A 22,132-nucleotide genomic window follows, 5' to 3' on the forward strand; every position below is an offset into this window, starting at 1 on the left:
TTATATTATATTATATTATATTATATTGAACACAAAGCTTAAACACTAAAAATGATAAACATTTATTAATTTATCATAAAATGTATATTTTACTCAAGCATTTCAGAATTAACCATTGTTTTTCATAATATATAATACACATTACACGGTTGTACACTAGATTGCATGAATTAAGCAAATTCAGATCTATCAAACCCAAAAACAAAACACAAAAGTTATTTAATTTTAATAAAATGTACTTTTCCACCTAAGTAGCAAAAGCATCATATATTAGCTGTGCTTTGCTCTAAATTACAAAATCAAACCAAAGTGTGTACATTGAACAGCAGGTACAAGAAAAATTCAATCTTATTACAAATTAAATCTTAAAAAAAAAAGTTAATTACAAGACTCTTTTTGTCCAGACACTCATTAAGAAAATCCGTATCAAGTCCGTATCATCCTTAATTTGGAAGCAAAACACTAAAGGCTCTTTGGCCAGTTGTCTGTCATCATCCATTTCAGCCTGTGAAAGTTGAAGAAGGGCTTTTTCCTGGTCTTCCTCTTTCAATATCAGAAAGCACGGCTCATCCACTAAACCCTTGTAAAGCCTCATTCACAGCTCTCTGATGCAGCTCAGATAATGAAACAGTTTCTGATGAATTGTGTTTAAACCAGTCCTTAACTTTAGATCTCAAACTCTGTTTCGTGATTTGGTCAAACACATTGATGTTCTTGTTTATGAAGGAGAGATGCACATATAGAGCTGCTAGATGTTCCTGAATGTTCCTGAAAATTTAATCCTTTATGAAGATCATTTTTTTATAATGTCCTAAAAATTGTTCATGAAAAAAAAAAAACCTTAATGAAGATCCTTTATGGTTTTACTGTTTTAATAAAATTCTCACTTTTTAACACACATATCTGCTTCTCTAGACACTTTCGTCTCAAAGTACCTGCATCCTGGAGAAAAATCTTCATCTCTGGATGTTTTTTTGTCATCCATGATGAATCTGAACATCTGAAACATAATCTGATCTTCACTGACTCTGGATGGAAATGACAAACAAACAATAATTCAGCTGAACAGATCCAGAGAGTCAGAGTAACAGGATCATGAGACGTGGCGTTCCCTCAAACACACAATGTTAGTCGTATATTATTAACACAAAGAGAAAACATACAACATGAAACACCAATGAAACCACGTTAATTTGAAATAAAATGAAAAATATAAAATATATTTCAAAGAATTATTTACGTCCCTCAAATAAAATATTAATACGAAAGTCACCTGTAAAGCATCTTGAGACCTGAACACTCACTTTGATTAACATAAAGAATAAAGAATCTCCTCCACCTTTTCTTTCAAGTAGCTACAAGTTAAATCATTGCTTAGCTTTTCTAAAGGTTACTATAAACATTTAATTCTCCATATTGAATTGATTCTGGCTGTTTAAATGGCGAACCATGATCTCTAAACATTTACTTTTATTTGTAAAGCACTCGATCTCAAGCCTGTTAATGATTACAGTCATTCGCTTTATATAATATTAGGATATACAGAGGGCAAACTTCAAGTGCAGTAAAGTTATTTTAGGTTCAGCATTCACTTATGGTCTGTAAGGGACCATCTGAAAACTCCACACACAGTGCAAAAACAGTAGCGATGGCCAATCAATCATTCAAATGACTTATAAGTTTTAACATAGAGAATAGCTGCAAACCTCTTTTACCTGGTTTCAAGCACCAAAGGCTCATGTGCATGATACGGTAATATTGTTGTAATGTAATATTGGTTATTAAGTGCTTCTTTATGGAAATATTCTTGGTGGGCTATTAATTGAGACAATGTTGTCTCTTAATTTTATTTTGGACAGCAAAGCAGTACATTCAATCATGTTGTTCAATCTCATTATGGTGTAAGAAAATGAAGGTAGGCCAAACATTTAATAATCTTTAAGTATTTTGGAGATCACAGATTTCTGTGCAAACCAATTAAATTTTGTGAAACAATATTGGCCTAATGAATTTCTATGCATTTATGTAGTTTTTTGTGACACAACTACATATATCTGTGTACAAAGTCCAGATATCACAAAAATAAAAAGTTTATTAAAAATGCATAGAAATTGTTTGTCTTCTTGCCACACTGATCACAGCTGAATGGTTTTTCATGACAGTGCAGATGAGGATTTATCCTGTCTGCAATACTCTTTCCACACCTTGAATGATAAAAGAAAATATTTTGTTCATGTTTTTTTTTTCTCCACATGAGGACATGTGTGAGGCTTCTTTTTGAGTGCTGTGGGGGTGTACTGATATTACTTCAAAAAGATGTATGCATCTCAAACAGATCTTCTCACTTTCTCTCTTCCTTTAATGTATGTTTTTGAACCCCCCTTTATGAAACATGATGAAGATTTGTCTTTATTTAGCTCACCTTTGGTTTATTTGTTTTTAGTTTGGTAGTTTATAGTTTACATCAATTACTATTTATCAGACTAAAATAAAGTTTTAAAATTGGCAGTGCACAGATTTCTCACAGATTATTTATGCATTTATTCGTTCACATCTTAACAATGAGGCTTTTCGGTTAAAGAAATATGTAGAATAAACTCAAGGATAAAAAAACAAATCTATGAATGTAATGCAATACTTCTGTTCTGCTGCTCCCCAAAATTAAAGGAAAACATCTCTACAAATTCTGATATTTCATAGAAACTGTATTTGAACAATAACGTAAAAACAACTTTATCTGAACAGTAAAGTAAAAACAACTTTATCTGAAAAACAGAGTGAAAACATCTTTTCCAAACATAAATTAAAAACATTTTTCATTTTCAGAATCTCAGATTATGTATTTGATCAATGATAGTAACTTGATGTTTGCAGCTCCTCATCACTATGAATATGTATGTGTTTGTTTAAGTGGCTCTTTTGTGTGAAACTCTTTCTGCGAGCAGCTGAACGTTTTTTCTCCAGTGTGAATTCTTTGGGGATTTGTCAATTGACTCGCTGCTGTAAAGCTCTTCCCACACTCGAAACACATGTGATCCCGTACAACATCATGCAGATTTTGGTGCTGTTTCAGATTGTCCGGTCGTGCAAAACTCTTTTCACACAAAGAGCACTTGTGGAGCCTCTCGTCCTTATGCACCATCAGGTGCCTTTTTAGAATTGATGACGATGTAAATGTCTTCCCACATTGATCACAATTATATGTTTTTACTCCAGAGTGATGATGCATATGATAACGGAGACCCGACAACTGTATGAAGCTCTTCCCACACTGATGGCATGTGTGCGGCTTCTCTCCAGTGTGAATCCTCAAGTGTTTGCCCAGGTGGACTTTCTCTTTGAATCCATATCTACACTGAGCGCATGTGAACGGTCTTTCTTCAGAATGACTTTTCAGATGCTTTCTGAGATTTTCATGTGTAACAAAGGTCTTGCCACACTCCACACAAGCATAAGTTTTCACAGAATGGATCTTCTGGTGCTTTTTGCAATTGGCCAGCCGTGAAAAACTCTTTCCACACACTGGACACAAGTACGGCTTCTCGACTGCGTGAACTGTCAGGTGTTTGTTGAGATATGATGAAGATCTAAACTCCTTGCCACACTCATCACAGCTGAATGGTTTTTCATGACAGCGCAGATGACGACTGAGATGAATCTTTTGTGAAAAACTCTTTCCACACTGTTGACATGCGTAAGGTTTCTCTCCAGTGTGTATTCTCATGTGTCTGTTAAGGTGGCTTTTGAGCATGAAACTCTTTCCAAACTGAGGACACGTGTGAAGCTTCTCGCCAGTATGAATTAGTTGGTGCTTTTTAAAGCTTCCTTTTAGTGTGAAACTCTTTCCACACTCGCAGCAAGTGAAAGACTTGTTGGTCTTTGTAGTTCTTCTGTTTTTTGATAAATTCTTTTTTGTGACATTATCATGGTTCTTCTCTTCATTCAGCTCTTGACTTTGCACTAGGACATCCATTTGGTCTAAAATAAACAGATTAAGAATTTTGAATCAGTTAAAAAGATTAAGAGAAAGCAACATAGGTCAAGTATTTGTTTGAGCATCAAGTATCAGGTCTGCCATTACCTTGTTAATACAATCAAATTCTGGATATTAGCTGCGATACAATGGGTAACCTGTGAACCAGAACCACAGACATGATAATAACATCGACACTGTAAACATAAAATACCCAGCCTTTTCATTTTAGTGCATCACTAATCATTTAGATGTATTATCTGTAATGTGTTATTTAATCATTCCAATATGCATTGAATGAAACATTTGCTCACTGGTCTGTTTTTAACCTTGCACTTGTTCAGTATGCTTGTAAAAAAATATATTTGAAAAATTAAATATATTTTTTATTATACCTCTAGTCGGGTCATTCAGTTGTGTTGGACTGGACAGCATCTGCTGGGAATTTTGGGATCCCTAAAATTGATGTTGGAGTCTGTGGCTTCACTGCAGGTGTGAAATAATGTGGCTAAAAGCATCAGATCTGGCAAAATCTAAATAGAAACACATAGTATTTTATTAGGTCATTTGTGCTATGTGCTAAATAATAACACTTTTTATTTTCTATATTAATATTACTAAAATTGTATGATCCACATTGTCTATGCAAAAAGTTTAAATATATGATACTCTATAAACGGCATATAGTTAGTTCACAATTGTAAAGCAGAACAGGATAAAATCATTGGATAATAAAGATAAATATAGATAGTGAAGAAAAACAAAAGCACAATCTAAGTGTAAACAGGTCAGTATGTTCTGCAGGAACATGTTACTGTCATTTATTTTTCCTGACTCTGTAAAATCCCATAAATAAATTAATGTGCAAAATCTGGTTGTTCAACAACGAATATTTATTAAAATGCGTATTTATTACGCTCAGTCAGTAGATTACTGTTATGATAAAAGTTTGTGAAATGAAAATATTCGCATGACGTTAATTTAATTTACAAAATATAGTGTAAAGTTATCTCTCAAGGCATAAAACGCTAGAATTGTCTGTTTTTTTATCAGAACATGACACGATAACGGGACTAGCGGGCTTTGGACAGAGTGGCACGTGAAAACTGCGAAATTGATCTACTGAACAGAAAATTTACCTCCACGTGTGAATCTGCATCCGCCATTTATCGACGACGCTCCACAATTCACACTCTTTACAGCCTCATCAGCGTCAATATTGACGACCATTTTCAGCTTGAACCGGTCAGAATCTCAGCACTGACTCCTGTCGCCTCTTGCACCGCTTTCGAGGCGTGGCTACATGAATCGCTCCGCCCACAACTACTCTCATAAGCTCGTCATCTTTCAGTCATGTGCTCGTAGTTTGTGTAGGTCAGAGCATTGAATGATGATGAGCAAATTAATTCTTTTATGTCGCCCATAGAGCCATCAATAACGCACGGAAAAATATTAGTTCAGGAATCGTAGCCTATTTTGCTATTAGGTCTTTGAGAAGGTGTCGATATCTTCAGTTAAAACATAATGACAGACTGTTTTTTTCTATAATGTAGGCCCTAGCGGAGTAAAAAGTCGGATATTATGCTGTGGATGCAGTGAAAATAATAAGATTCTTTCGATTTTTCTTTCCAGTGTCATTTGGTTCTCATGTAACTGTACACCAACAGAGCCAGATACAACAATGCAATATATACCAGACAATGTATGGAAATTTAACCATTTAGATTGTTTCTGGATAATCATTTGAACTTTACTCTAAATATGGACTGTATCTATAATAAATATATGCAGAGACCATATATTTTGAGGAAATTAAGTAGTTTTGGTTTGAGCAAAGACGTGCTTACAGATCTTAATGAGAATGTCCTGAGGTATTGTCATGAAAATGGACAATAAATACATTTCATTTCATAATTCGTGTTCAGTTTCTTTTACAGAAGGCAGTTCTTTTCCTTTTAATATAAAGTGAGGAATTAAATAAGAGTCACTGTCGTATCACTGCTGTTTGATGTTGGCTTTAGAAATACTTTCCATCAAGAGGATTAAGTTCATATAGCAGTAATTAACTGTTCAGAGGCAGGAGGAGAAACACAGGAAAAAAGTAAAATGTGAAGATTTAGATGTAAACTTTAATCTATTAAATCATCATATACAAAAATAAACCATACAAAATATTTTACAGAAATAAATGTTCAGTGAAATTGTTTGTGTAATCTTTGTCGCCGCTCTGCTGGTAGACAAATTTACAACATCTGTCTCCTCTGTAGTCAGACTCTTTAATAAATCTTTTTTTCAACATAATTGTAATGTAGCTCCTTTTCCAACACCAGCTGATCCTAAGCAAACTGAACTGATGTCTAAATACTGAGAGTCCTACAATAAAACACACAGACAGTCACATATGAGTATGAGACATTACTGTGTCACATCACATCACGAGATCATTTCAGAGGAAACACAGCAGAGATATTATATATTCATATTACAGCCAGAGATATGAATGAAAAACTGCTAATAGATTAATAACAGTACATGATAAACAACTCTTAATCACTTACACACAGAGACACTGTAAGAGATAAAAACACTGATATATTCATAGATCATATTCACATCACAGAAATAAACTTACTAAAACAGTTTAGAGACTAAAGTGGAGCTGAATTATTATCTTATATTCTCCAGTTACACACATATGAGGCTGTTAATTTAAAAAAAAATATACTCACAAAATATAATGTCTCCAGTTTATAATGTGGATCATTCTTCAGATCAGAAAGCAACTTCTTTCCTGATTGTCCCAGTTTATTCTCAGACAGATCCAGTTCTCTCAGGTCTGAGGGGTTTGATCTCAGAGCTGAAGCCAGAGCAGCACAACCTTCATCTGTGACGCCACAATCCTTCAACCTGTAGAGAACAATGACACAGTTTGAATTGTAGTTCAAGTGTCTGTAGTTTGTTATTCACTCTGGTCTCAGATCAGGAGAGGCGATATAATGACAAGCATTGCCACATACTGAAACTGTCATGTGCTTCAGGACTGAACAGAAACAGAGTTGAATGTGAGATATTGTTATAGTGATATAAGGACGGTTCTGACTGGAGAAACAGTCTCTTGCACCTCTAATACAATCCTTCAGGAGGACATTTGTTTCACAGGATCCACGTGTTTCCATTACATATCATTTATTATCTCTAGTGATCAAACACATAATTGTGTCATGCTTTATGGCATCTATGAGAACACAGTGAGCTCAGATGATTTCCAAACAAGAAGAAAATAAAATGGAAATTAAAAGAGAAGAGCAGGTGAAGGAGTAATAATCAATATTTGTGCTGAGATTTAGCACGTTTAGTGAGCATTTATTTGATTTTAGGTTGATTTAAGTTGATTTTAGTTTTAGATTTTACATTAAAGAACACATTTTATTGAGGACAAAGACGTGTGAATATCAGAGCGATGATCTTACCTTAGTATCTCCAATTTACAGTGAGGATCCTGTAGTACAGCAGACAGCAGATTCACTGATTTTCCTATTTTATTCTCAGACAGATTCAGTTCTCTCAGGTGTGAGGAGGGGTTTGATCTCAGAGCTGAAGCCAGAGCAGCACAACCTTCTTCTGTGACACCACAATAACTCAACCTGTAGAGAACAATGACACAGTTTGAATTGTAGTTCAAGTGTATGTATTTTGTTATTCACTCTGGTCTCAGATCAGGAGAGGAGATATAATGACAAGCATTGCCACATACTGAAACTTTCATGTGCTCCAGAACTGAACAGACACAGAGTTGAATGTGAGATATTGTTTCATAGTGATATAAGGACGGTTCTGACTGGAGAAACAGTCTCTTGCTCCTCTAATACACTCCTACAGGAGGACATTTGTTTCACAGGATCCACGTGTTTCCATTACATATCATTTATTATCTCTAGTGATCAAACACATAATTGTGTCATGCTTTATGACATCTATGAGAACACAGTGAGCTCAGATGATTTCCAAACAAGAAGAAAATAAAATGGAAATTAAAAGAGAGGAGCAGGTGAAGGAGTAATTATCAATATTTGTGCTGAGATTTAGCATGTTTAGTGAGCATTTATTTGATTTTAGGTTGATTTAAGCTGAATTTAGTTTTAGATTTTACATTAAAGAACACTAAGACGTGTGAATATCAGAGAGATGATCTTACCGTAGTATCTCCAGTTTACAGTGAGGATCCTGTAGTACATCAGACAGCAGATTCACTGATTTTCCTAATTTATTCTTAGACAGATGCAGATCTCTCAGGTGTGAGGGGTTTGATCTCAGAGCTGAAGTCAGAGCAGCACAACCTTCTTCTGTGACACCACAATCACTCAACCTGTAGAGAATAATGACACACTCTTCATTAGATCAGATCAGATCAGATTAGCAGTGAATCCATTATTAAATAGAAAATACAAACTTAAAGAACAAATTAATGTTTGATGGATCATTAGACTATGATCTAAAATGTCAACAAACAAAAAAACATGATCATAAAACATCTAAAATAGTTTTAATAAATTACACTACCCACTGCATAGGTTAGTTTTACTGTTACTTAGATCTGTAATATGTATAGAATATCAATTTGTGTGTGTGTTTGAAAACTTTTTAGAAAGTGTCTGAAATCCAGAGAAATGAATGTGATGAACAGTGAGAATGAATACAGCATGTTCTTTGTTTCTCAGAATGTTTTGAGCTCAAGTCATGTGATTGAAACATTGATTGTGTGTAAAAATGTGTATTTCAGTGTGACTCTCAGTCCTGTGGTATCATGTTACTGAGGAGCAGAGCCAATCCTCCCTATACACAAACTACACAAGTTGTGTAGGGCGTCTGAACCACCAGGGCCCCCTAAGCTTTGCATTGAGGAGAAAGAAAAAGAGAGAACAAAAAACAAAACAAAAAAAAAACACTAAAACATTGCAAAATAAAAATTATTATGCTCTGTAATTTAACACATTAACCCAGGTGAAAAAAGTACATTTCAATAATGTACTTAACTCTTTCCCCGCCAGCATTTTTTTTAAAAAAGTTGCCAGCCACCGCCAGGGTTTTTGACGATTTTCACTAAATTTTAATGGCCCACAAAATATTTTCTTCTATGAATATATGAACATGCCACATATCAAAATAAAGATCTAAGCCTGTTTTTAAACAAAACAAAAAAAAAAAAACAGTTTTATTTTATCTTCATTTTTTCTTTTTTTATTGCCACCTGAACATAGACAGGTTTTGTCAAAAACACAACATTCTGGACAAAAAGCTGAGAAAAAGGCATTTTTATCAAACAAGTGCATTTTCAAGCAGAATACATTCAGATGTCGTTTCCATCATATATAAAACTTTCCAAAATAAATTACAATTATAAATAAATCTAAAATATAATAAATTTAGGCACTGTAATTTGCTTTTGAGTGGTACACAGAGTAACATTTCCCAGGATGTAAGGGGACGCCACAACTTTTGCAGTAGAACGAGGTCTCCTTCCGCAACCCCTTACGTACACAAACTCTGCATCCTCTGGTTGGGTGTTGCTTTTTGGGAGTGGGCAGGATTGGAACAAGTTCATGAACAGCAAAACTGACATTCAGCCTGTTTTTTGGGTCAGTGTTGTATGGTGCTCTTGGAGTGTTTTCAGTAGCACTTTTCTCCCCACCACTAGCATACTCTTGGCTAGTCCATGATTTTATAACACTCTGGATAAATGAGAGAAGAGTGTTACAATTACCCTGTGGATTTTTCGCTTTGTAAAGGACAAAAGCATTGAACAAACTGATCTGAAACAGATACATGACAAATTTCTTCGTCCACTTGTGTGACTTCCTCATAAAAGGGTAGTACACAATGTTTTGGTCTAGTTTGTCAACGCCATTCATTTCATGATTGTATTCCACAATGCATGCTAGTTTTTGCTTTGCAACTTTTTCTTGGTGGCCTCTCTGCCATACCTCAACACGTTCCATGTTGTTCTGATGGAATGTTGTAACCATTTTCACTGTTTGTTTGTCTCTCCATGCCAAGACCATCACATTTTTGTTGTGACGCATGATTGTTTCCCCAATCCTAAGGTCAGCATTTCTGACATCTCGAATGACCGGCGGTTCACCTCTGTTTTTTCTAATTGTACCACATACATGAGTATTCACATCAAGTAGGCGCTCACACAGTCGTACAGAGTTTTATAGGTTGTCCATAAACAATCTGTAGCCATGACCTGCTAGGCTATCAAGAAGAGAGACAACTGTGTCTCCCAGGGTTGCGCTTTCCCCACAATATGGCTTCATGTTAAAACAGTAGCCTGTATCAGAATCGCACAAGATGTAGGATTTTACTCCATATTTGATGGGTTTCTGGGGATTGTACACTCTGAAAGCTAGGCGCCCATGCCACAGAAACATCCCCTCATCAATGCAAATGTTTGACTTGGGCTGATACATTTCGCGGAATTTGGACACAAGGTGATCCAAGACAGGGCGGATTTTGTACAGCCTGTCAGTACAATTGTCTGGCCTTGTTGTATTATCATTGAAGTGAAAAAATCTCCATATGATTTCAAACCTGTTGCGAGGCATGAACTTGTTGAAGTAGGGGGTAGCTAACATGTCATCTGTACACCAGTACATTTCAAGTTCAGGCTTATGAATGATACCAGTGAGAAAAAGGAGGCCCATGAAAGTTTTCATTTATGAAACTGTGACAGGCTTCCATGCATGACATCTAGCATGTTTTGAAGTGTCATCCATAGCCTGAATATACTGATCAGCATATAGGTTGGTCTGATCAACAATGTTCTGAAAAAGGACATCAGAAATGAACAACTCAGTAAAGTCTACAGGTTGTTCTGACTCAAGAGCAGCAGCATCACCAATAGGCCCAGGATTCTCAGTGAAGGGAATGTTTTTTGGCTGCCAGTTAATTTCGTGCCACTCAGGATCATCAGGTTCAGTATCTTCAGCTGGATGGTTCACAGTGGGCCTTGTTTGGTCACCAGCAGCACCATGTTGATGTACCTGACACATCCGGCCTCTGCCTCGCTGTGTTCTACCTGTAAATAATTATATGAATAATTGGAATTACTTTCAATAAAAAGACATAGATACACACACATATATACTTTTGCACAATATTCTAATTTTTCGAGTTTCACCTGTAAATACATATTACAATGTGGTAAATGTGCACAAAGAGAGAAACAATTTGGCCATTACACGCTCATATTTATGCACACAGCCACACATAAATGCACGCACACACAAACATTATAGTGTTTATATATATATATATATATATATATATATATATATAAAATATTTATATTATCCAACATTGTGCATTACATGTGCATAAAGATTTCTCATATATTTCTCATATATTTTCTTATCTTGTCTTACCTCTACGCGTTCTGCAACCTGGGAACGACGAATGAGATCTTGGCCTTGAATGCGTCCACTCACTGTCCGAAGTATCACAGTCTGAACTGTCACTGTCCACTCTTCGACACATAGGTGAACTTTGTCTTCGTCCAGATTGACGGGTGAACAATCTATCTGCTGCTCGTCCATGACCAGAACTTTCTGTGACAACATGTGCAACTCTCTCACTGACTACTTCGTCCCGATCAGATTCAGAATGATCAAATAAGAAGTGATCGGACTCCGAGTCCATCAACACCTCCAGTACTTGATCAGCCGTATACCTCTTCATTTGTCCGTCAGATATTTTGACCTACATTCTCACTACTCCATTCATGTTTGAGCCGATCGCAGTGAATTTATTTGATCAAAAAGTTCCGTATTCTTTCAGAGCATGCGCACGGGTCTTCCTTACCGTATACCACCTAAAACACAGATACCCGGAAAATTCTGTGTTTGGCGGGGAAGCGTTTTATCATAAAACCCGGAAAATTCTGTGTTTGGCGGGGAAAGAGTTAAAGTGCTCTATTAATATACTAAAAAGTCATCTTTAGTACTTCTTAAGATCATCTTAAGAACATCTAAGTATACCCAACTGTGCTATTTTGAGACAGCATTAAATATGAACTAAATTTTAATATACTATACTATATAGTATATAGTATATTTAATATACAATAATGCTTTAATATACTATAATGCTTTTAATATACTATCTCAGTATTCAAAAAATGTATTTAGATACTACTTATAGAACATTTTGAACCCATAGTGTACTACAAGTGGTAACTAAATATATTTTTTAAATACAGAGATAGTATATTTAAAGCACATTTTAGTTCATATTTCGTGCTGTCTCAAAATAGCACAGTTGAGTAAACTCAGATGTTCTTAAGATGATCTTAAGAAGTACTAAAGATGACTTTTTAGTATATTAATAGAGCACTTTAAGTACATTATTTAAATGTCCTTTTTTTCACCTGAGAATGTGTAGATCATGTGTTCAATCATTTACAGCTCAATCAGCAGCAGAAAGAGGATGAACACTTCAAATATACTTTACATTGCGATTCATATGTGAGAGTCTAATATGTTCTTACCGCAGTATCTGCAGTTTACAGTGAGGATCCTGTAGTACATCAGACAGCAGATTCACTGATTTTCCTATTTTATTCCCAGTCAGATCCAGTTCTCTCAGGTGTGAGGGGTTTGATCTCAGAGCTGAAGTCAGAGCAGCACAACCTTCATCTGTGACACCACAATCACTCAACCTGAAGAGAAATGAAAATCAAATAGCATAATAAATAGTTAAACACAATCAAATAGCTATCCAACAACTTGTTGTTCATCTCACAGTAAAATTGAAATGTTAAATTTTAGTCAAATTTAGACTAAAGATCAAGTAAATGTTTAATCGTCCATCTGACTAGTAATATTAACATGTATGACTCTTCAATGTTAACCACACATCAAATGTTTTAGGAGATTTGAGTTACTTGATAAATGAGCTGTTTCTCCAATTCTGTTTGGTTTTCATTTCTTATGTCATTTATTTAAAAACAAATATTTAAATATTTAAATTCCTTCTTTATGTGCAAAAACATTCAACTGGTAAACCTGAATTATTTATTCATACACAAACTCTCTGACTTTGTTTGAATGTCTGAAGGAATTTTACATGGTCACGGTTTAGAAAACACATCAAAATACTGACCACTAAACTCTGGACAACATCTGCAGGACTGAAGATTTATGAACTTTTATTTTCTTAATGTTTTAACAGTGAAGTGATTGTTTTCAGTGATACTTACTGAACTGATCTGGATTCTTTCATCACGGGCAGCAACTTCTGAAGAACCTTTAGTTTTTCAACTTTATTGTTTCCTCCAACAAACTTCCTGAGATCAAACTCATCCAGCTTCTCCTCTGATGTCAACAACACAAACACTACAGCTGACCACTGAGATGAAGAGAGTTTGGCTTCCTTTATTCTTCCAGATTTCAGATACTGTTGTATTTCCTCCACTAGTGAAAGATCACCCAGTTCATTCAGACAGTGGAACAGATTGATGGATTTCTCTGGAGAGTCAATGGTGCTGATCTTCTTCTTGATGAACTCAATGGTTTCCGCGTTGATGTCAGATCTGCTTCTTGTCTGTTTCATTAGTCCTTGTAGGAGAATCTGATGAGACTCCACTGACAGGCCCAGAAGAAACTGCAGGAAAAGATCCAGATGCCCATTTTTACTCTGTAGAGCCTCATTCACAGCTCTCTGATGCAGCTCAGATAATGACACATGTCTAAACCAGTCCTTAACTTTAGACCACAAACTCTGTTTTGTGATTGGGTCAAACACAATTTTGTTGTTGTTTATAAACGAGAGATGCACATATAGAGCTGCTAGGTGTTCCTGGATGCTCAAATGAACAAAGCAGAAGACTTTCCCCTGATACAAACCCAACTCCTCTCTGAAGATCTGAGTGCACAATCCTGAGTACACCAAAGCTTCTGTCACATCAATGCCACACTCTCTCAGGTCTTCCTCATAGAAGATCAGGTTTCCTTTCACAAGCTGCTGAAAAGCCACTTTTCCCAGTTTGAGGATCATGTCTTCATCTTTCACGTTCTTCTCATAGTCCTTGTCATGTTTGATGTTGGTCTGAATGATCAGGAAGTGTGTGTACATTTGAGTGAGAGTCTTGGGAATCTCTCCTCTCTCTGCTTCACTCAACTTCTTCTCTAGAACAGTGGCTGAAATCCAGCAGAACACTGGGATGTGACACATAATAGAGAGGCTCCTTGATGACTTCAGGTGTGAGATGATTTTATTGGCCAGACTCTGATCACTGATTCTCTTCCTGAAGTATTCCTCCTTCTGTGGCTCACTGAAGCCTCGTACCTCTGTCACTCGATGGACACACTCAGAGGGGACGAGATCAGCTGCTGCTGGTCTGGAGGTGATCCAGATGAGAGCAGAGGGAAGCAGATTCCCCACAATGAGGTTCATCAGCAGCACATCCACTGAGGCTGATTCAGTCACATCACACAACCTCACATCGCTCTGAAAATCCAGAGACAGACGACACTCATCCAGACCATCAAAGATGAACAACACTTTATATTTGTCACTGGATATTTCCATTTCTTTTGTTTCAGGGAAAAAGACATGAAGAAGATCTGAAAGACTGAGTGTTTTGTCCTTCATCAAGTTGAGCTCTCTGAAAGGAAGTGGAAATATGAGCTGGACGTCCTGATTCTCTTTCCCTTCAGCCCAGTCCAGGATGAACTTCTGCACAGAGACTGTTTTTCCGATGCCAGCGACTCCCTTTGTCAGCACAGTTCTGATGGGTTTGTCTTGTCCAGGTAAAGGTCTAAAGATGTCACTGCATTTGATCGGTGTGTCCTCTGTTTCTGCTCTCCTGGACTGTCTCTCAATCTGTCTCACCTCATGCTCATTACTGATCTCTCCACTCTCACTCTCTGTGATGTAGAGCTCTGTGTAGATCTCATTCAGGAGTGTTGGGTTTCCCTGCTTTGATATTCCCTCATACAAACACTCAAACTTCTTCATCAGATTTGATCTAAACATGTTGAGGACTTCATGTCTGTAAAATTAGAATACCACATTATTACATCTGTTAAAAAGGTAAATGTACAGAGCAGAATGTCTTGTTTTCCATATTATGAGACCCTAAGCATATGATTCTGTTTATGAAATGTGTCAGTTCCCTTTCAGTCGGTCACGTTCGATGTACGTCAGTAGTGACCGACGAATTGGGATATCACTAGAGAGCCCTATCAGCTTCGAGTGAACTAAAACAAGCCAATGGAATTGGCGTGCGATATTTGCATAATGCGCACCGCCTCCTACAGGTGTATATAAATAGGAAGCAGATGCAATCGCACTCTGTCTTTTGCTTCGGAGCCAACAGTTGGTGTCCAGCTTTCAGACTTCACAAGAGTAAAACTAAACAGCCTTCTTGAAGATTCAGCATCTGTTTGTGTTGGTGTTAAGGCACAACAGCAACGTCGTGAGCTTCCCGGGGAGCCTGAGCTTAAGCTCTCAACTGCTGTTTTAACAGCAACTGAATTTCCCATATAAAACGCAGTTGTCTGTTGCGATTTGGGCTGGTTCCTCCCGGTGTGTTCAGGGAGTGGTTTACCCGAACATATCGCGTCACTCCCTGTGTGCTTTAGCATGAGAGAGCTGACTCTTCCCCTTCTAAAAGAGCTTCACAGACAGACACTGCGTCTTTTTCAAGACGTCATTCTGTCTGTGCGTTTCTGGAGGCGGTCATTTCCTATCCTCACTGACGGCCACAATCACTTTCTCTCATGTCTGCTTAGCGTGCTGAGACTGTGTTTGTGGGTGGTTCATACTCTCTTGTGAGAGTATGCCCACGTCGGCACGCTGTTCGTCTCGCCTTTCTCGTAAGGGCTTGAGCGCTCAGTGCACCGTGTGCTGTCGAGCTGCCGGCTGACAGCGCTTGTTGCCATGGCAACCCAGTGCGTTGTCCAGCGCTCTAGATGCTCGGTCGAGACTCGATTGCCTTAATTGAGGTGGAGTCCCCTTACTTATTCCCCGATCTAGTTTATTTTTCTGAATCAGAAAAGTACCAGGCGAATAAGCCTGGGTGACCAGAGGATCCCAGTGAGGCAATACCCACCGAGCCATTCTCCGTGGGCCCCCCACTCCTCTAGTGCATCACAAACATGTTGTGACTGTGTTCGTGGGTGGTTCATGTTTAATAATATGGCCATGTCGGAGCCCAGTGTGCCGTGTGTCGTCCAGTTAGACAGCCACGTTCACTGTCCCACATGGCTGGTAGCTTCTGGCTGGATTGCTGGTCCTTCTCATGGGGGACCTAGCGTCTAGTCAGTGCTCCAGCAGAGGATCAGATGTCGACTGCTACATTGGAGAGAGGGTTGATGGGCTCTAGACATGAAGATGAGGCTGAGCGTTCCATGGTTGTGATGTGCTCATGCTGAATCAGATTCAGACTTAACAACCATGCTTCCCGGGCCCCTGGGGGCGTCGTGCAATGCGTGCTTGCCTTTCCCGCCCCCAGTCCTTAGCCCGTATGTGCATTAAAAACTTGGCAGTTTGGAAGCCTTTTTTGTTGTCAAATATGGAACGCCAAAAGGGCCATAATCTGCATTAAGTTTTTTCTCTCTCACTACCCTCTGTGGTGGGGTGGCAGTGCTACAGGCACACCACCTCTGCCCTGCATGGGTTTTGGCCCCCGGCAAGTCCGTGGAAGGCCAAAGCACTCATTGCATATGGGTAGTTCTGAGTCGGGGTTGAGCTATGCATGATGCAAGTCATAGCGCAGGCCCCTGGCCAGACAATGTCCACCATGGTGGTCCGGAAACACCCCTGGCAGAGGTGTGTCATCATCAAAGTACGCTTTCTCGATGCTCTCATCTCACAAGCTGGCCTAAAACACAGCCCGCTCAGCGCAGCCAACCCACTTGGCAAGCGAGAAGTGGTCCTGGAGAAATGGCGACCTGGAGCTGAGGTAAACAGTTCTTTACGGGGTGATGCTCGCATCGCTCCCTCCCTGGAGGAGGGCCGGGTGGAGAATTTTGGTCTATTCCGCCGCTGGCTCTCCGGAGTCCAGCAGTACCCACGAAGTACAACTGTTTTCTGATCCTCCAGGTCCCAAGAGGGTGTGGCTGGCAGTGTGCAAGGCCCCGCCTCGTCACTCTCAGCCCCCTCTCACTTCACCAGCAGGTTCCAGTGTGATGGTTCAGGCCGCACCCCATGTGCCGTCTCCCATTCACACTGCTACCTCGCAGAGTCTGACCACACTCTGGGCCCCAACCATGTCGTCCGAGTCGGGTCCCCATATTCTGCTTGCGGCTGTCAGCATGCGAGGCCCTACCTTGCCACGCGTAGCCCCCTCTCACATCGCCAGCAGGTGCCAGTGTGATGGTTTAGGCCGCGCCCGTGTGACATCTCCCATTCACACTGCTACCTCGCAGAGTCTGACCACACTCCAGGCCGCTTCCCTGCCGTCCGAGTTGGGTCTCCGTACTCTGCCTCGCTGCCCCACCCCCGGTACGTCTGTGGTGCCTTTGGTCTTGCTGGCTCGGTGTCTGGAAGCATGGACAGTGCTTTCCAGCCCGTCCCGCTGGCTCATTCGTACTATCAGACTCGGCTATGCGATTCAGTTCGCCTGGCATCCCCCAGTTTTCAGGGGTGTCCACTACACTCAGGTGTCACTGGACAATGCACCTGTTCTCCGGTCGGAGATTGCTGTCCTCCTGGTGAAGGATGCAATTGAGCCGGCCCCTCCAGCCAATATGAAGTCGGGGTTCTACAGCCCCTACTTCATTGTACCCAAAAAAGGTGGTGGGCTACGGCCAATCCTGGATCTGCGCGTCTTGAACCAGTACCTTCACAGGCTGCCGCTCAAGATGCTCACGCAGAAGCGCATTCTCGAATGTGTCCGTCCCCAGGATTGGTTTGCAGCGATTGACCTGAAGGACGCGTACTTTTGTCTGGGACTTTTTGCCATTCATGTCCCAGGTGTGCTCAACCATGCCGCCAACGAGCTCTCACAGCAGCCTCCACTTGCAGGCAAGTGGTGGCTCCATCCCCAGGTGGTCCAGCTGATCTGTTTGCCTCCACAGGAATATCTGTTTGCCTCCCCAGAAACTGCCCACTGCCAGTGGTTCTATTCCCTGACCAGCGGCACGCTTGGCATGGATGCCCTGGCACACAGCTGGCCCCAGGGCCTACGCAAATATGCGTTTCCCCCAGTGAGCCTTTTCGCACAGCTCCTGTGCAAGGTCAGGGAGAACGGGGAGCAGGTCTTGTTAGTGGCTCCATACTGGCCCACTTGGACCTGGTTTTCGGACCTAATGCTCCTCACGACAGCCCTTCCTTGGCCGATTCCTCTGAGGAAGGACCTCCAGACTCAGAGACGGGGCACCCTATGGCACCCGCACTGAGAGGACCCCCGATCATGCTCGGTCAGATCTGTGCTTTCCTTCCTGCAAGAGGGCTTGGAGCGAAGGCTGTCTCCCACCCCCTGGGCCAGATACGTGCATCTTTGACTCCAGTCGCGTTCCCCGCTTGGCGAACCCTGTCGAGTTCCTCTGCCTCCCCCTTCGGCTCGGACATTGCGGAGTGTCTGATCCCAGGCCAACATCCATCACTGATGTTGTCTGTTGGCTGGGTTCCATATGTTGCGATCCCTCTACGTGAGTGGTCCCATATGTGTAATTGTCCATGGTCTAAAACTCCCTACCATGAGTCCGTGTCTTTGCCTTAGCAGAGCCAGCTCTGGTGTAACCTGTCAGATGAGTCTCCCCCTACCCAGGTGGAGCCATCCCAGGGACTCCATATGCGTACTGCCCCACGGGCCAGTCCATATGTTTATTCTCCACGTAAACTCCTTCCCCATTGAGTAGGTAGTGGCCTCCGCAGCGTCCCCTACGGATTCGCTTCCCCAATGTAGTCTAGATTACTTAGTGGGTATGTCGGAACAGCAGTAGACTCTCTCGGCGTAAGCTCGCCCCCTTCCCCGTCCCAATTGGTGCAACGGGTGGCTAGAGCTTGCGCTGGGCACTGGAAGGGGTTTCGTAACTGTGGCACTTTATTTGGGATCCCAATTCGTCGGTCACTACTGACATACATCGAACGTGACCGACTGAAAGGGAACGTCTCGTTTACGTATGTAACCCTTGTTCCCTGAAGGAGGGAATGGAGACATATGTCCCGTTGCCACAGTTTCAGTACCCTCGCTGTTGTGCGGACACCAGTTGTCTCCTCAGCGAAAAACAGAGTGCGATTGCATCTGCTTCCTATTTATATACACCTGTCGGAGGCATTGCACATTATGCAAATATCGCACGCCAATTCCATTGGCTTGTTTTAGTTCACTCGAAGCTGATAGGGCTCTCTAGCGATATCCCAATTCGTCGGTCACTACTGACGTACATCTCCGTTCCCTCCTTCAGGGAACAGAGTTACATACGTAACCGGGACGTTATTAATAATATATTTGAGGAACATGTGATGATGCTCTGCAACAAAATCAACAATAAAAATCCTACAATTTACCTGACACCAGGATGCCTGCTTTCATCAAAGTCCTGTTGTTTATTCATAGACTGGTCATTCTTCTTACAGACGGGTTTTGTTACGGCTGATCTGGGTGGCAGGATTGATCTTTAACATCATGAATATCAGAAAATCAGGAATCAGACACTTTCATATTACTGTAATAATTCTGGCAACATTTGTTAATTAACTTTTTAACAGTGCACTTTCTAAAGGTTAAAACTAACTAATAACTAAATAATTTAAATTTTAATATAAAGAAATGTGTAACCTAAACTTTAGTGGATGATGCATAGACGCGTCACTCCTCATAGACACACAGCTGGACTCTGGTTCTGATCTCTTCTTATGAACTGAACTATAACAGAGACAGATTAAAGTCAATCCTTTGAATTACTGTATTAATATTCATTTATCATTAAAAATATTTACGATATTTACATTTACAGCATTTCATGTGTCTCTTAATATCTAACTGTTTCTCTGGAGACTTTAATCTCAAAGTACCTGCATCCTGGATAAAAATCTTCATCTCTTGATGTTTGTTTGTCCTCCATGATGAATCTGAACAGCTGAAACAGAATCTGATCTTCACTGATTCTGGATGGAAATGACAAACAAACAATAATTCAGCTGAACGGATCCTGAGAGTCACAGAATCATGAGATGCGGCGTTCACTCAAACACACAAAGTTAGTTGCATATATTATTAAGACAAAGAGTAAATATCAAATATATTTCAAAGAATTAATTATGTCCTTCAGAGAAAATATTAATACGGAACACGAAAGTCACCTGTAAAGCGTCTCGAGACCTGAACACTCACCTTGATCAACATAAAGATTAAAAAATCTCCTCCAACTTTTCTTTCAAGTAGCTGCAGGTAAAATCATGGCTTAGCTTTTCTAAAGGTTACTATAAACATTTGATTCTCCATATAGAATCGATTCTGGCTGTTTAAATGGCGAAACATGAACTCTGAACATTTACTTTTATTTGTGAAGTGCTCAATCTCAAGCCTGTTAATGATTAGTCATTCGCTTCATATAATGTTAAGATATAGAGTAGAGCAGGGCAAATTTCAAGTGCAGTAAAGTTATTTTAGGTTCAACATTCACTTATGGTGCATGAGGGACTGTCTGAAAACTCCACACACAGTGCAAAAACAATAGCGATGTCCAATCATTCATTCAAATCACTTTGTATGTTTTAACATACAAAATAGCTGCGAGAGGACTTCACCGGGATTCAAGCACCAAAGGCTCATGTAGACGATTTGGTAATGTTGGTAATGTTGTCTCCAGTGTGAATTCTTTGGTGATTAGTCAGTTGACTCACTGATGTAAAGCTCTTCCCACACTCGAAACACATGTGATCCCGTAAAACATCATGCAGTTTTTGGTGCTGTTTCAGATTGTCCGGTCGTGAAAAACTCTTTTCACGCAAAGAGCACTTATGGAGCCCCTCATCCGTATGCACCATCAGGTGCCTTTTTAGAATTGATGACGATGTAAATTTCTTACCACACTGATCACAATGTCAGAGACCCAACGACTGTATGAAGCTCTTCCCACACTGATGGCATGTGTGCGGCTTCTCTCCAGTGTGAATCCTCATGTGTTTGTCCAGGTGGACTTTCTCTTTGAATCCATATCCACACTCACACTGAGCGCACAGTGAACGGTCTTTCTTCAGAGTGACTTTTCAGATGCTTTCTGAGATTTTCATGTGTAATGAAGGTCTTGCCACACTCCACACAAGCATGAGTTTTCACAGAAGAATGGATCTTCTGGTGCTTTCTGCAATTGCCCAGCCGTGAAAAACTCTTTCCACACACTGGACACAAGTACAGCCTCTCGACTGCATGAACTGTCAGGTGTTTGTTGAGATATGATGAGGATCTAAACTCCTTGCCACACTGATCAACGACATGGATTGTTCATGGATTGTTCAACGAATGGTTTTTCATGACAGCGCAGATGACGACTGAGATGAATCTTTTTATGAAAAACTCTTTCCACACTGTTGACATGCATGAGGTTTCTCTCCAGTGTGTATTCTCATGTGTCTGTTAAGGTGGCTTTTGAGCATGAAACTCTTTCCACACCGAGGACACGTGTGAAGCTTCTCGCCAGTATGAATTAGTTGGTGCGTTTTAAAGCTTCCATTTAGTGTGAAACTCTTTCCACACTCGCAGCAAGTGAAATACTTGTTGCTCTTTGTAGTTCTTCTGTTTTTTGATAAATCCTTTTTTGTGACATTATCATGGTTCTTCTCTTCATTCAGCTCTTGACTTAGCACTTGGACATCCATTTGGTCTAAAATAAACAGATTGAGAATTTTGAATCAGTTAAAAAGATCAAAAGAAAGCAACAGAGGTCAAGTATTTGTTTGAGCATCAAGTATCAGGTCTGCCATTACCTTGTTAATACAATCAAATCTGGATATCAGCTGCGATACAATGGGTAACCTAGTGAACCAGAACCACAGACATGATAATAACATCAACACTGTAAACATAAAATACCCAGCCTTTTCATTTTAGTGCATCACTAATCATTTAGATGTATTATCTGTAATGTGTTATTTAATCATTCCAATATGCATTGAGTGAAACATTTGCTCACTGGTCTGTTTTTAACC

General features: G+C 39.8%; 2 protein-coding genes across 3 annotated transcripts; both read right to left on the bottom strand.

Annotated features, from left to right (window-relative positions):
* Positions 1-2,884: 2,884 nt before the first annotated feature.
* Positions 2,885-3,973, bottom strand: LOC137005172 (oocyte zinc finger protein XlCOF6-like). Its single transcript, XM_067365993.1, has one exon. The coding sequence runs from the start codon at positions 3,971-3,973 to the stop codon at positions 2,885-2,887; it is 1,089 nt and encodes a 362-aa protein (XP_067222094.1).
* LOC137005408 (NLR family CARD domain-containing protein 3-like) lies at positions 3,889-21,251 on the bottom strand. 2 transcript variants are annotated; one of them, XM_067366284.1, is made up of 12 exons: positions 20,316-21,251; positions 19,997-20,089; positions 19,761-19,847; positions 19,490-19,597; positions 13,230-15,023; positions 12,519-12,689; positions 8,169-8,339; positions 7,444-7,617; positions 6,703-6,880; positions 4,369-4,506; positions 4,082-4,131; positions 3,889-3,978 (listed from the first exon to the last, which is right to left on the bottom strand). In XM_067366284.1, exons 2-10 carry the CDS (start codon positions 20,044-20,046, stop codon positions 4,384-4,386), a joined length of 2,856 nt encoding a protein of 951 aa, XP_067222385.1. In that variant the 5' UTR covers positions 20,047-20,089; positions 20,316-21,251; the 3' UTR covers positions 3,889-3,978; positions 4,082-4,131; positions 4,369-4,383. The 2 variants fall into 2 exon arrangements, with proteins under 2 accessions (XP_067222385.1, XP_067222386.1); XM_067366285.1 differs by lacking the exons at positions 3,889-3,978; positions 4,082-4,131 and adding an exon at positions 5,113-6,346 and having other exon boundaries at positions 4,368-4,506.
* Between the last annotated feature and the right edge of the window lie 881 nt (positions 21,252-22,132).

Source organism: Chanodichthys erythropterus, chromosome 17 (genome assembly GCF_024489055.1).
Source record: "Chanodichthys erythropterus isolate Z2021 chromosome 17, ASM2448905v1, whole genome shotgun sequence".
Taxonomy (NCBI): domain Eukaryota; kingdom Metazoa; phylum Chordata; class Actinopteri; order Cypriniformes; family Xenocyprididae; genus Chanodichthys; species Chanodichthys erythropterus.